Source organism: Astatotilapia calliptera, chromosome 6 (genome assembly GCF_964374335.1).
Source record: "Astatotilapia calliptera chromosome 6, fAstCal68.1, whole genome shotgun sequence".
NCBI lineage: Eukaryota > Metazoa > Chordata > Actinopteri > Cichliformes > Cichlidae > Astatotilapia > Astatotilapia calliptera.
The window spans coordinates 2,575,092-2,591,499 of NC_137427.1; the positions used below are offsets into that span (position 1 = coordinate 2,575,092).

The window sequence follows — 16,408 nt, forward strand, 5'->3', positions numbered from 1 at the left end:
ATGGCATTTGTGTGCTCAGCTTTTCTCTCAGTTAGTTGTATATTTTGTATATTTTTTAGGAATATAGGTATTGTGTATGTACTACAGGAGTTGTATCGTGTTGAAATATTTGTTTTCATTTTTAAAAATATGTTTGTTGCATCGTGTCAGAGAAACTTTGACAAAGGAGGTGATAAAACAATGAACCTTGGATAGATAGGTAATAGATTTAATCAGTACAAAACTTTACTTTGTAGTATGATTATCCATCTGTCCATCCGTCCACTCGCAGTGACCTCTATCCCAAATATGAATGACAAACAGTTAAAGAGATTTCAGTTTGAGTTCAATTTAATCACAACATCAACGTCCAGTATAACCAGACTCAGGGATGGGCAGCCATCTGCTGCGACTGACTGGGGATGAGGCAAGGAAGACAGGACAAAAGACACACTGTGGAAGAGAGATTAATAACTACTGATGGACTGCAAACATACTGATAGTGAAAAGAGGTGAGTGAAGGAAACACTGTAAATAGAATAGAGACTAATGAAGCAACACGCTAGGCCAGAGGCTGCAGTTTAGGAAAGGCCTCATTGAGGATCAGCATTGGCTCTTGGGCCCTGCCCACCTGCCACTCCACCACTCATGAGCAGAGTACTCAGTGAGTGGTTTTCAATGTATTTCAAATGAAGTCTGATGATGTTGCAGGAGAGGAGATCAGAAGTTAACCGTAGACAGTGAGATGGATGCATTTGATGCTGAAGGCTTGTAATGAGCAGCGACAGCTGAGTGTAGAAGCGGAACGTGAGAAACCGGTGCATAATTTAGATAAAATTGATGCAGATGTGATAAGGTTTACAGTAAGCATTTTAATTTACAGGAATAGAGGGGTACGGGAGACAAAGCAACAATGAACATTTGGAAAAGCTGGTTGAAACTCGAACTGAACTGAAGTTCTAAATTTAGCCACAAAGTTGGCTTCAGCCTCAGATGGTTATATCGACCAAGGCTAGTTTGTCTGCATAGAACATGGATCACTCAACTGATTGCATCAAGTTTCTGTGAGTAAGAACTCGGTGGTACCTGCCATGGCACGAGGAACTTGGAAGATGATAACTGTCAACGTCCCATATAGCATTTTTGTTATTAGATATTCAGTATGAGGCTTTGTAAGGGTGTCAGCAGAGATTAACCTATTGATACTTGGTGTACAGGGGCTTACAGTATAGACTACAGGATTTTGTGGCTGCTGTAGTGGAAAGCAGGATCAGTTGTACTGTAGAAGGGAGAAGTGGACGTGGTTCAAAGATGTAGCATCCAGTTTTCGTAGCTACAATAAAAATGAAATAAGCAGTATTTGCAGCAGCTTGTACTGAGAAGCTTGATAAGGAGGGAAGCTGAACTGTTAACTCATCACTAACCGAAGATTGCTAACATGTAAAAGTCATTTAGGGACAGTGACAGTGTGAAACATTTCTGTAAAGGAGGATAAAAGAAAAGAAAAGTATCATCTCTGTGCTACAGATAAGAGGAAAATCCTTTTGAAAATGCAGCTGTTGTCACGTTTCTCGATGGTTTCTGGCCAAAATGATACGATTCCTTAAAACGGTCTGAAATTAGAACAAATGGGTTTGTGGTGCAAGTAGACATTTATAGACATATGACGGGAAGGGAAAGGTTCAGCTCTCGAAATTCAAATAAATGATGTCCGGTAATTGTTTTTCTTCAAGGCTATTGTTTACCATGTGTTGTGCTGGGGATGTGTTTGCTTACATAGCTTTTATACTAAGATGGATGCAGCTACAGCGACATCACTCACTGGTTAGATGGCCCTATTTTGAAGCCTCAGTTTCAGCATTTTGATTGTTGTATTAGTATTTTTAGAAAGAAATGCCTTGAGGTGGATCACAACAAAGAAATTGAGTATACTGCACATTTAAGCAGTAGCAACTTCTCAATTGCAAGCTATAGCCACACCTTAAAGCATCACCTGCTTCGTTGCCCATTTTAACCTCCTAGAACATGGCGTCTACAAGAGCCTGATATCCACTTACGAGGACATTATACAGCCACTGTGGAGCTCATTTTCCTCAGAAACAAAAATCAGCTACAAAACAAAACTGGTAATTCTTTGTTTTTATATTCATCAGGTCTCAATCAGCCCAAATAGCACAGAGAAATTGAAAATGTATGCCATGAACAAGTTCGGATCTTGGGAGGTTAAATAAGATTGGAGGACAATTTATAAGTTAAGCTCATCAGACTTGGTGTTAAAATCCATAAGAACAATTATCCTAGTGTCTTGTGCTTTGGGTGGGGGAGGGGTAAAAACTTCTTTGGGGTAATCAGGTTGGAAACCCCCTTCATTAGTTCTATAGATAGGCCCTCAACATCTCCAGAAAGGCAATAAGACAGACTTAACACCAGGCTTGTACTTCATCCAGCTGATCTTTGTTCGCTTCATAATTTTTATGGACAGAATTTCTAGGAGGGATGGAGGGTTCCATATTGTTAATATCACAGCTTGTTTATGATGATGTCGTCCTGGTAGCTTCAAGTTCCACTAGGACTGTTTCCAGTCGATTGAAAATTGGTCGACATGAGGGCATTTCCAAGTCTGAAAGCATGGGTCTCAGCCGGAAAAGGGTGGCGTGTAGTTTACCAGTGGGGGGACTTAAGGTATTGCAATGTTCGTGCATGCGTGAGAGAAAAGTCCAGTGGTTGATTGACAGATGGATTAGTACAGCATCTTCAGTAATGTGGACACTGTACCAGTAATGTTGTTGTTAAGAAACAACTGACATGAAGGCAAAGCTATTTATTGACTTGGCGATCTACGTTTCTACCATCATTTAAAGCAACTGTGGGTAATGGTTGAAAGAATAAGATTAGTATGCAAAAAGAGCAACATGTTTTAGTTAATCCGAATTTTTACAAGTTGATGGCCAGTATTTGAAGTCAGCGTATAATGCAGCTGCATTTAGTATAAATGGGAAAATACATTTGCCTGTTCATAAACTATTTGAAGATATCCAATGTCCATTCAGATGATGCTGAAATTTTGTAACTTTCTCTTTAAAACAGCTGCAGCAATGAAAAACCCATTACCGTTTATTACCAAACCTATCTTCAGTGTTAAATGTTAAATTTATAAAATAGAGAATCTTCTTTGTACAATCTTTGGCTCTAATGTGCCTGGACATTTATAGTTTGTATTTAATGAGATAATGCCAATATCATTTAAACCACAAATTTGTAATGGAAAAAATAACATTCTCAGTCAAAATCATCAAAATAAGAAAACATCAGAGGTTTCAGGGTGACATCAGCCATTTATATGAACTAATTACTCAGAAGTTTTCAAAACAAGTAAAAGAAAAAAGAAGAAAACAATGAAAGAATAAGATTGTGGATACAAGCAGAGATGGGCTTCCACTCCTGTGAAGGCTGGCAGCTGACGTCAGCCTCACTATATCTGAGAACAGTGCTCTGATGAAAATGCTAAGTTGAAAAACTAAGAGCCAAGTGTGTTTATTAAAAGTCTTTTAATTTTTGCAAAGCAGTGTGTTGGCATTGTTTCTATTTCTTGCTCATAGTGTGTGTCCTTGGATGCACGTGTTTTAATATCTGCATTTGTAAAGTGGTGCTCCCCAGCTAACTCGTTTGCTAGCGGACGACACAGCAGAAAGAACTATCATCCGAACGTTTCCCAACCAGAAGCCGTGGGTGGATAAAAACATCCGCGACGCTCTGAGATCACGCACCGCTGCCTACAATGAAGGGCTTGTCTCCGGTAATATGGACCTATACAAGGCTGCGTCCTACAACGTGCGCAGCGCGGTCCGAAAGGCAAAGCGGAGCTACGGGGAAAAACTAGAGTCACAGCTACGACAGTGCGACTCTAGGAGCCTGTGGAAAGGACTGCGGACTATAACGGACTATAAACGACCAGCTTCTTCAATGATGAATGCAGATGCTTCACTGGCTGATGAGCTGAACACGTTTTATGCTCGCTTCGACGCCGCAGCAATTAAAACAACAAACGGCTGTGCGCGCTCGGAGTGCACCAGTGAAGAAAATGCATTCGTCATCACAGAGCATGCCGTGAGGAACACCTTCAGGAGGGTGAACACCAGGAAGGCAGCAGGACCAGATGCAATCCCTGGCCGGGTCCTTAGAGCCTGCGCTGATCAACTAGCACCGGTGTTCACGGAGATCTTCAACCTCTCCCTGGCCCAAGCTGTGGTTCCCACGTGCTTCAAACGGTCCATTATTGTCCCTGTTCCAAAGAAACAACAGCCCGCTTGCCACAATGACAACCGTCCAGTAGCACTGACTTCAATTGTGATGAAGTGTTTTGAAAGACTGATGAGAGATCACATCACTTCTTCACTTCCTCCCACCATCGACTCACTTCAGTTTGCTTACCGGACTAATCGTTCCACAGACGATGCCATATCTCACCTGCTCCACACATCCCTGAGTCACCTGGACACTGGCAGAGGGAATTATGTTAGGATGCTGTTCGTGGACTACAGTTCAGCATTCAACACAATAATTCCCTCTAAGCTTTTCACCAAGTTGACGGATCTAGGACTCAGCTCATCACTGTGTCAGTGGATCCTCAACTTCCTCACAGACAGACCCCAATCAGTGAGGGTAGGAAAACAAGTCTCCCCCTCCATCTCACTCAGCACTGGAGTGCCTCAGGGCTGTGTTTTAAGCCCCCTGCTGTACTCACTGTACACTTATGACTGTGTAGCCACATCCGACACCACCTCCATTGTCAAGTTTGCTGACGACACTGCTGTTGTGGGCCTGATCTCCGACAACATCGAGACGGCCTACCTGGAGGAGATTAGGAACCTGGAGACCTGGTGCCAGGAGAATAATCTCCTCCTAAACATCAGCAAGACTAAGGAGCTGATCGTGGACTTCACTACAAAGCAGGCGAGGAATTACAAACCCCTCATCATCAGTGGCACGCCAGTGGAGAGAGTGGACAGTTTCCGATACCTGGGTGTCCACATCACTCAGGACCTGTCATGGTCCTGTCACATCAACACCCTGGTTAAGAAAGCCCGTCAGCGTCTCTTCTTCCTCAGAAGACTTAGAGACTTCCATCTGCCACTGAAGGTGCTCAAGAACTTCTACTCCTGCACCATCGAGAGCGTCCTGACGTCAAACATCTGCACCTGGTTTGGGAACAGCACCAAGCAGGACAGACGAGATCTGCAAAGGGTGGTGCGCTCGGCAGAACGCATCATTCAATCAGAGCTCCCTGACCTGCTGTCCATCTACACCAAGCGGTGCAAGTCCAAAGCTAGGAAGATTATGATGGACCTCTCCCATCCCAACAATGGACTCTTCTCACTGTTGAGGTCTGGGAAGCGCTTCCGCTCCCTTAAGGCCAAAACAGAGAGAATGAAGAGGAGCTTCTTCCCCCAGGCTATTCGGGGCCTGAACCAGGTGTAGGACTGGACTCTCCCAACACGTCACTATAAGACTGGACTCTCACACACGTCACCACACGCACCACCACACATTTCCTATAATCCTATAATTCCTATAATTTATAATCCTTATCTTTATAATCTCTTCTGCTATTTGCACATTCTTTACTGTAAATTCCTAAGTTAATTTGTAAATTTTTGTAGTAAATTGTAAATATTGTAAAACTTTTCTTCTGTCATTTAATGGTCGGGCATTGTACAGCTACAAGCATTTCACCCCCATGTCATACTGTGTATGGTTGTGTGTGTGTGACAAATAAAATTTGAATTTGAATTTGAATTTGAATTTGAATTTGCATTTATTCTGTTCGTGAAGAGGCAAATAAGTGAAATCCAATGAATCACACTAACTTTAAATTAGATGATGAAGGTAGCCTGCCTACCTGGTGACATAGAGCTTCCCCTGCAATGCTGACAAAATACATTTGCAGCAGGTGACAAATGTGTATATTTTTTATCAGAGTAAGTACAGATTTGCTGTGATAAAAGACAACAAGTGGGAACATTAGCATAGCCCTCAAATGGGGCTACCGACTCACAGAGCTGCATGAAAATAATAATGCACAGGCCCAGCAAGGGTGCTGTTTCTACAACATCAATCAATAGAGACTTGGAAAATGCACCAGGGTTATTAATCGTTTGCTCGAGCACAAGAAAATGTAATTAGTACATTAAAATTGGGCCACTGACTCCATGCTATGATCCTGTATGCCAGCTGAGCTATATATCATTCCATGCATTTGTGGAAATTCCAATGACAGATGGAAGGGTTTGGAGAAAAGTTTGTATGTCCAACATTGATTTTTAGGACTAAAACCTCCCAAAGACCTTCAAGTACTTACTCATCAAGCTGAAGTTGGCCACATTATATACATTATTATATTAAAAAATTCCCCTTTCACTCCTGTGGCTGGTCTTTATCCTTCAAGCTCAGGTCTTCTACCAGAGGCCTGAGAGCGTGAGGGTCCTACACAGTATTGTTGCTGTTCCTAGGACTGTGCCCTTCTGGACAGAGATCTCAGATGTCTGAGATCTAGGAGGCAGAGGTCTACCACACCAGGCATGACCCCAGGGAAGGCCCCAGGTGCAGGCTGTGTAAAGATGCCCCTGAGATAATCCAGCACATAACAGCAGGGTGCAAGATACTAGAAGGCAGGGCATACATGGAACGCCTGTGCCGAGTATAATACAGATGTTGCTGGAAGTCAAAATCGTTGACCCCCCCTTAGGATGGTCAAGATTGACCGAGCTAAGATCCTGTGGGAATTCCAGATAGTAGTGGTTGAGAAGGAGAGGAAGAAGGCTGTAGTGATAGATGTAGCTATACTGAATGAACATGGAACACGACAAGCTCAGGCTGAGAGAAGAACTCGAAAAGATGTGGAGGGTGAAGGTAACAGCCGTCCCAGTGGAAATCGCAGCATTCAATGAAGTGACTCCAAAGATAGGAACAACATCCGAGACCTCTGCCCAGAAGAGCTAAGATACTGTGCAGGTCCATCAAGCTTCCAGGCTTCTGGGAGAGGACCTGAGCTTGAAAGACAAATACTGCCTGCAGAGGCAAGAGGCAAGGCAAGGCAAGGCAAATTTATTTGTATAGCACAATTCAACAACAAGGTGATTCAAAGTGCTTCACAGAGACATTAGAAACAAAAACAAATAAAAAGCATGATTTAAAATTGATTAAAACAAGCAAACAAACAAACTAACTAAACACACACATTTCACACCTGTTCGCGCGATCTGAACCCTTATCGTAAGGGGAGCTACCAGTCCTTCTGTGGACGAGCTACTTTCTATTTTAAATTCCCTGAATTTAAAATACTCTCTAGACCCAGTCTAGACCCAGTTGGGGAGCTACCCAGAGCTCTAATCCCAGGGGAATTATATGTGTGTGTTATTTGCATAAATGCTTCATTTTCAGATCTATACCTCTTATTAGTAACACGAGAAGGGAATAGAGAGGCCTCGGTCTGTGATAAAATGCTAGCTTAAATGGTTGGTCATTGATGATGATAGCATTTCAGTGGTATGGCAGCCCATCTACCGATAATGCCCCAGGCTAACCTCTACCCTGAAATTTACCAGTCGTGTCTAAAAAGCACTCATCATCTCTTGTGATTAGAATCCAGATGAATGGAGAAACATGTTCATCTTGCTAAAAGACTTGTTTCCCCCCCTTTCTCTCATATCTCTGCAGCTGTACAGCTCGGTAGACTTCGGAAGAAAATGGCAGCTCATCCACGAACACGTCACGCCAAACAGATTCTACTGGTGAGTCACTCATTCTCACATCTCCACTTTTCCCCCTTTTTATTCTGCTCCATTCCTCTTCCCCAAAGTTTTGTTTGCTCAGGAATGCAGAAAGTGTTGCTCGTGTTCGGGGCGACTGAGCAAGTGATATTGATGGCTTAGAACAAGCTATGTGACTGACTGGTGATGCTGCTAAAATTCTGCACATTTTCTATCCCTTGATACAATCAGGCAGAGATTAATCTCCTTCTTCAGAATGCGCTTTGCATTCAGCGTCCGAGGGCATGTCGCATTCCACTTCATTTCTCACACTCACACCCTGTTCATATCAGGCGTCCTGCAAGACCAAATTATTATTTTTACATTTGCAGTAGAAGGAAGAGGGGTGAATCTCTACAGATACATACATGCAGATACATGAGCTATGACTAATAATGGATCCAGGACGTTCCTGTCGCTTCCTATCCAGTCATGTCTGCTGCTCACTCCCCCTGCAGTGTACCTACTATGTCTGAAAGTGCACACTCATCACAAACGTAGGGCCGAATATATTCCAGCTCAGTGCTCGCTGCCCCACTCTGATGTGACTGGGGTGTGCCTGGGATTGCTTTTGGCTATATGCACCATAACTTGCATAAATCTGGAGCTTTCTTTGCCATTGTGGCATAAGCCTAAATAGTGTGCACAATCCGTTGTAGAGTTTGCCCTTCACTGCCAAAGCCCCCTCAAGGACATTTATACACTGGATGAGCCTTTAGCAATGGCTAGGCAGTCCTCCAGTTGGCCGTATTTAGACAATGGCCTCATCAGCCTCCAGGGGCTATGAAATACCACCACAATGGGAGCGCTGTATCCATCTAGTCTAATCCACCAGCAGTGAAATGAACAAAAAAGCACGATTATTCTCTGAGATACAGACATGGTCAGAGAGTGTAGTGGCCTTGTACCATTCAGTCGAAGATAAGGAGATTGTATTTCTTTGCATTGTTGTATTTTGCTGAAATGGGATTTGGGCTTTACTCTGTTCTCCTTACTATGTCTAAGATCTGAGATTTTATTGGGGGGGGGTTGTACTCATACAGAGCCAATAGTAGGCAAAAATGTTTGGTGGAGAACGTTTAAATGCGTGTTCATTTACTTGTGTATATGCTAACTTGTGACCATGTTTAAAAGGAACAACTATCATTGCAAAATATATACAGAACAGAAAATGCACAATAGCTTCACTTCTAATTAATCAGTAACAGAAGTAGCTTCTCCTTTACATCCTTTTCTTTTTTGTTATGCTTATAAAAACGTATTATATTCTGCTTTTTCATTCTCTCCCAGGTCTGTCACAAGCCTAGACAAGGAGCCTGATCTGATCCACATGGAAGCTCACACACCAGATGGAAGTAGGTGTCTTACACACAAAGACGAGTAATGAGCAGGTGTCTATAGGCATGAATTCCTCTTTGTGAAAAGAAGTCGGCCCCAAGGAAACGGCATTGGCTCACCCCACCAATGAACCCAGCGTATGAGTCTTGATGAATATGGCTTCTTTTATTTTCACTCTCATTCAGTGAATGTCGTCTCCGTAACTATGAAAGGCCACAACATCAAGGTCGTCTATACTGTAGCCAACATAAGTGAAATTGCCACTGTGTGATGTCACTGCAAAAACCAAGAATTGCTTTTTTCCTCCTCTTGGTGTCGTATGATTGACAGATGGAGATGCTCGTTTATGGCGTCTACACAATCAAAATAAATCAGGTGCTACACAGCGAGGCAAATTATTCAGAGAGACTCTGCATTCTGCAAATAAGATAAAAAAAATCATTTGACCTAATTGGGAAGGAAATGGTTAGCTTACAAAGTCTTGCTACAGCTGTTGTTCTGTATATATGGACTAGCAGAATACATAATGCTGATCCTGCATTTCCTCCTATGTGACAGATGTGCAGTATGTCACGTGCAGAGCTCAGATGTGCACAGAAGCTAACAGGAACTACCCGTTCCCAGGTTACATTGACATCAGCTCTTTGGTGGTTCAAGATGACTACATATTCATTCAGGTAGGGCTTTGTACACTCTGTCCCATCACTATCTGATGCATGATTAATTATGCATGTTTAAAGATATGCAAGATACGGTATGTCTCCTATATTGAGAAGCACACTCAGCTTTTTGCATAAACTGCAAGTGTGGATTTGAATGGCTTTTAGATAAATGGCCATTAAGGGCAGAGTGACTTTAGGAACTTTCGCGCTACAGCTGGCCTCAAATAGTTTTTGATCTGTTGAAATGTATTTAAAATATTGCTAAATTCAGGTGTTTCTTTCCTGTCATACTATTTCTGGTATGAGTTTTTTTTTTTTTTTGGCAAATGATTTCACTTGGCAGGAATAAAATATGTAAAAATCATTTTATGTTAACCTCAACTGAACATTTGTGCTTTGTTTTCCTGTGTGAGCAGTTTTAATATTCATCCTAGCCACAGAATGGTGTGTCATATTAATCACGATTTGTGTAACAGAAAAATCTGAAATGGTAATGTCCTGAATCCCAAGTAACACAGATGCAATTTATGGGTTGTATTTTAATTTCCTCTCCAGCGTGAATATTATTTACTTTGACATTGTGCAAATGAGGTTTCATACATTTAAAAGTCAACAGGAAACGTTGGGATAATTACACACCTAGTCCATGGCAATGCCAGTTTTATTCAGATTTTCCTCAAAAAAAACTGCAGTGGTATCTGATATGTGCTAAAAATGTTTTAGGTAGAAGGAAAAAGATGGATCTGGTTTTGGTTTCTCATTATCGGTTTGTCTTTTTAAAAATCGATGTTGATGAGACGGTGGCTACAAGTCTTGCAAACATCAGATCATAGCTGCATCTTCTTAAACCACCTGCAAAAAACATGATTTTCAGGTTTCACAGCAACAACTATAGCAGATGGCACCTGTGCTCCTCCAAAGACCCTTACCCCTTTCACCTCTTCACATCCAACAGAAGCATCACATAGACTTACACCAGCCTCAGAAATTGAGTCATCCAACTCGATGTATTTTATATTTTAAGTTAATATTATTAATTTATATCACGATTTTGAGGTGCAGCAGTTGTAAATTCTCTTGCTGTTTGATCCTGCTAAATGTTTTATTCAGTAGAGAATGGGTGGGTTCAGAAACTCAGCTTGATTCACCTGCAGGCAAGTCCTTCCTCCGGAACCTTTTCTGCCCTTGGCAGCACATTAGACAAAGAAATAGAGTGGTTCTCCAAAGATCCTTCAATCCTGTTTGACCTCTCTGAAGTCTTTCAAATAAACTCACAAGCACTCAACCAGAACCACCCCTTCAATTCAAGCACCTCCACATTTTAGCACGTATGCGTCACAGATGAAAGATCCTGAAAGGGATGGGAAAAAAATCCATCATACCAATTCCTCTTAAAGTTCAAACTGCCTCTGGTTACCCAGCCATCGATCTCCTGCTCCTTCACTCGATTGCATGTGGGACTGTTCTACAGCACTCGCTGCTAGGCTGCTATATTTCCTCTCAGTGCTCAGTGTTTTCTCTCTGCTGGACCACTCGCAACGCTTGCAAGATCGGTAAAAGAATCGCCTCTGTCGTACAACATTAATGCTGACTTCACTTCTCTTTAGTCGAGAACCACAAGCTCTGATTTGAAGGTTTTCCTCTAATGAATTTCATAGTGTTATTGTCAGGGAAGAAAAGTAGGTTATGAACCTGCAGTCTCACTTTGCTGGGTGCTTCTCTATTTGTACAAAGTGCTTCTGACTTCTGTGGTCTTGCGCCTAATGACAATTCTCCATCACCCACCATTCCCGTGTTTCCTTGCTGCATAAGCTAACAGCTTAAAGTGTTTGCAAAGAGTCTAGCCCATTAGGATGTGTTTTTTTTTCTTTCCTAGACAGCAGACGAGGCTCAGTTAGGTAACTTAAAGATTTCTCTTGACAAAGAATAATGAGACTATTGATTCTCCTACGAGATATTTACCAAAGTCCACTTTGAAACCACCAGTGCATTGACACCTGGGCTGCATCTTCTGAATCCAAGCCAGGAGGTTGCTATAAATGGAAAGAAAAGACGGCTGGGCAGCCACAATATCCAGCTTTGCCACGAAAATAAGCAGGTGGAAAAGCCAGAAATTGATGTGTACTTTTTCCCAAACTTTAATTGTTTAGACAAATATGGTATGATGTCAGTTATGAGGTGACACATAAGGCCTTCTCCCCTGCATTTGTTTATCAGCAGCAAATCTGAAAGTCAGAGAGAACTGCTACGTGGAAAAAGCAAAGTATCCTGAGACTCAAAGCTTCGAGGAGTATAGAAGGACGTGTATCACGTATTATACCGTGAGGACAAAAGTCTCATTTAATCTTATAAGAGAAAAAAAATACCTTTTACCAGATTTGGATAGTTGCTCATTTTTAATCAGTTGTTATTGGGCCTAAATGTGCGCTTAGTTTGCTTGTTTCCTCGTCACAAAGTGTGCTCACAGCAGGTAGCGCATTTCACAGTTTTACGCCGGATCCGCTTCCTGGCACGGCTGGAACTGAAGCAACAACTTTTCACTTGGCAAATGAATGTGAAACTACTATATGGAGCCACTGTTACTGGGCTGTAAGATACAAATACAACTACAGAAATATCATCAAATGTTCACACATAAAGGTTTCCAGTTTCACTTCTAACCACCAAACATACACATTAAAACATTTATGTGTACATCAGATCCATAAGCACTGGGACTTATGAAACCATGAAGATCTGATTGAAACGTAAGTTTCAGCTTCAATTCAAGGTGTGTAACCGCGCAGCCAACAGAAAACTGGACCAGTACCAGCTTTTTGTAAAGGCGGTCCTTTGTTTTGCTCTCCACATGGACTGACTGCCTGAATACAACCATAGTGTTCTCAATCAACTGCACAAACTACACGAAAATCACAAGGCTGGTGACAATGTGGAAACACGGTTAATAATAGTCACGAGTGCGCTACAGGTGATAGATTCGGGTGCGCTGTCATACTGCCGATCACATGGGTGTGGAAAAAGTCTCATCGTGAATTAGATGTGTACAAGCATCTATACTCCTTTTGAGCTGCACACCTGCACCCTCCAAACTATACTTGACACTATATAAAATGATGCATAATAGCCAGAAACGCTGCATACCATGTGTAATGTATTTAATTAATAGAGTATTATATGTTCTAGGTTCCTACATCAGGGCGAGCCACATATTATGTGTCCTACAAGAGAGAGCCGTTTATACAAATCAAGCTGCCCAAATATTCCCTGCCTAAGGTAAGCTGCAGTGCCTTTACTTGATGATGATGATGACACACAGACATGCTTTTAACCTATGACACACCCATCAGCTCACCAGTGACTTGTTCAGGGTCAGGGTTTGGATCACATCTTTCCATTTCTCTGGAGCTTCCATTCACTGGTAAAACCAAACAAAGGTATAATATAATGTAAGACATTTCATTTATATAAGGCTCTTCTAAACAGCTTCTATTTTCTGATATAATATAGAAAAAGTCAGGTCACTGCCCATTTCCATTCATACTTATATAACTTACTCCATATTAAGAATAAGGCCCATTCTTTACAGTATGTCATCAACCATTTATATTCACACCTCAGCATTGATCTCGTGACCAGTCCCATGGGGTCAGCATGTTCTAATCCGTCACCTCTCTGCCTCCGGTCATAACTCTTCTTAATCTCTCCCCCTGCTCTCTTGATAGGATTTACACATCGTCAGCACTGACGAGAAGCAGGTATTTGCTGCAGTGCAGGAATGGAACCAGAATGACACCTACAACCTCTACCTGTCTGACACCAGAGGGATCTACTTCACCTTGGCCATGGAAAATGTCAAGACCACCAGGGGCATTGGAGGGAACCAGATGCTAGACCTATACGAGGTAGACGCCTGATGAAATTAGTCACCCTGTGTGGATTCTGAAATAATGAATTCATGGGAAATGACAGAGATTAGTATTATTTTCACTCATTAGATCTGCGATATGGTAAACAGATACAGGTAGATGTGTGTGTCAACATTATTGGAGAAGAGCTGTTTCACAGCAAAAACAAAATCACAATCAACAAAAGGTGTGAAATACAGGTTACTGTGTCCACGGACAGCATGAGTGAATGAGGTGCTGAGCAGAGCTGAACTGTGACTGAGCATTTAGAATAGTCTGAGCTTTTGACTATGGATTAGGGATTGTTTGGATAATAATTGGTAATAATTGGTAGTGTTTGTTCACAGACACTGACAGAAATGAAGGGAAAGTATGATAGATGCGCTTTAAATATATGAATTTTAACCAAATATTTGACAGTGTGGTACACAGAGGCTTTTTCTTTCAGCTGTTGTTGAAGTCTTCAGCATTTTTTTTTAAACATTAACTCAATGTGAGGTATTGCTATTGGATATCAGCTCACACTGTGAAAACAATATGACTTTAGTGTTGTGTAAATTAAGAACTCCAGAATCCTCCTATCAAACACGCCTCCAACGCATCAGCAATAACTGCTATTAGCAGCAAGATCGTTGTGGTTAGTTTCGTCGTCAACAGTAACTCAGCAGCACCGGAATTAGACTTCTAACATCAAGATCAATCAATCAATCAATATGGAGTAATGACAGTGAGAAAAAGCGCTGTTGGCAGCTATTGAATTGCTCTGGTGAAAAGTGACATGGACACTGTTAGAGTGAATTGTTAAATGTTTGTCATTTTTATGTTTACCATTTGTACATGGTTTTAAGGAATTCTTTCTGTCCTCCCCTCCCCAGATTCTTAAGATTCTGGGAGGGGGGCGGTAGTGTTTTTAATCACAGGAACATCCTTGTGAAGGTCTGTTTGATGTTGGTAAACCTCCTCCCCTTTGTATGGCTTCACTGTGTTATCTAGTGTGAACCATCTAGGGTGTGGGGGAGACTACCCTCTTTATGACCAAGGATGTTCCTCCTGCTTTTATGTTATAGGACCCTTTGGTCAGCAGGAGGTCTGACACACACACACACACACACACACACACACACACACACACACACACACACACACACATTCTTACGTAGATACAGAAGTTCACACATATACATACAATGCCCTGTCTTGGAACCAAGGGGGCGTGGCTTTGTTCTGACGTGTTTTGTGTGAACTGTCTCTCAATAAAAGGCAGCAGGAGGAGGTCAGATCTGGAGGTCATTTTCATGGTGGACACAGACGAGGCCTCCCTTGCGCAAATAATCGATCGATCGACTGTCTTGTTTTCTTCATGATGAATAAATCTCTAGAATTAGCGGGGCTTGTGGAAACACAGACCCAACAGACACCAGCAGAAAGTAGCCTTTAAAAAAGCAGTAATCCTTAAGCAGGAACTTAATAAAAAGTACCTGGCAGGTGACTGGATGAATAATCGCTAATATCGATGTCTCAGCCCATCATATCAGCCAGTTGAGCCATTCGACCCTGAGAGGAGGTCAACTCTTCGGTACAAACAGAAGGGATTTGGAAACTTTGGCTGCGCTTTGGCTTTTTTCTTTTTCCTGCTGCTTACTTAGAGCTATTTTACATATTTTATTCATTGTGCATTTATTATCACAAAATAACAAAGGCTTTTTAATAAGGTACACTCCATTCACAGATTTTAGCTCACTTCAGTCTTTGGCTTTGTGTGTGTGTGTGTGTGTACACACTAGTCTTCTGCATTAAATTAGGCAAAACGTATCTGTGTTTGTTACATTAGGATAATTCATATGCAGTATTATAAAGACAAGATAAACTGTGGATAAAATTGATGATGATGATGATACTGTTCCATCCATTTAAGCATATTATTAACATGAATAGCAATAAAACCTGTGGTCGTGTGCAACAACACTGCTGTAACTTCTCAGAGCCAGGTTTGCATTTCAGGCTGCGAGCTTCCACCCTGCAAACATGCATACAGTGTAAAGAGTGCATTTAATGGGGCTCACTGCCATGCAGCTCTGGACTTGTAATGCCCTTGTTAGCTAACCTACTGCCTGCTATACGGTTTTGTATTCATAGTAGAATTCCCTTCTCCACTCCCGGGTGAACCCAGTTTATCAGTCCTACACTGGCAGGTGTGACTGAGAGAGTGTGGAAGGAAGTGAGATATTGGCCAGCAGCAGTAACAGCAGGATGGTAATTAACAATGCCATTTCTTGCCCTGAACAGTATGTGCATACGTGAGTGTGTGCGCAGTTTCTATTTCTATGCAGCAGTTGTTAAGGCCTTTAACCAAGCAGCAGGACAAGGCGCTTTAATCGTGTTTGGCTCGGCCACATTTCCCGATCTGAACCTAAACAAGAGAGATGACACACTGCTACCCTGATAATCCAGACCCATTACACAAGGAAAGATATGTGCGACAGAATTCATCTCATTTATTGTTGTTGCTCTGTGACAAACCGTTCTTCACGCAGGCGACGTTTCAGACAGAAGCTGCAGCTCCAATCGGAGACGGCGAACTATGTGAAAGTTGTTTTGTTAGAAGTCATTTCTCTTCCCAGAGGGCCTCTGTTCTTTGTGCACCCTCCCTCCACAAATCAATTATTCTTTTCTTCCCCCCACACAGAAAATTGGACAATTATCTCCAGAATTAGAG

General features: G+C 42.0%; 1 protein-coding gene across 1 annotated transcript in view; it reads left to right on the forward strand.

Annotated features, from left to right (window-relative positions):
• Positions 1 to 16,408, forward strand: part of sorcs3a (sortilin related VPS10 domain containing receptor 3a) — a 255,954-nt gene that overhangs the window by 177,545 nt on the left and 62,001 nt on the right. Inside the window, exons 5-9 of the mRNA XM_026169671.2 lie at positions 7,696 to 7,769; positions 9,078 to 9,142; positions 9,684 to 9,802; positions 12,971 to 13,060; positions 13,510 to 13,689. Of these exons, the coding sequence (XP_026025456.1) occupies positions 7,696 to 7,769; positions 9,078 to 9,142; positions 9,684 to 9,802; positions 12,971 to 13,060; positions 13,510 to 13,689 (528 nt within the window). The remainder of the gene's footprint in view (positions 1 to 7,695; positions 7,770 to 9,077; positions 9,143 to 9,683; positions 9,803 to 12,970; positions 13,061 to 13,509; positions 13,690 to 16,408) is intronic.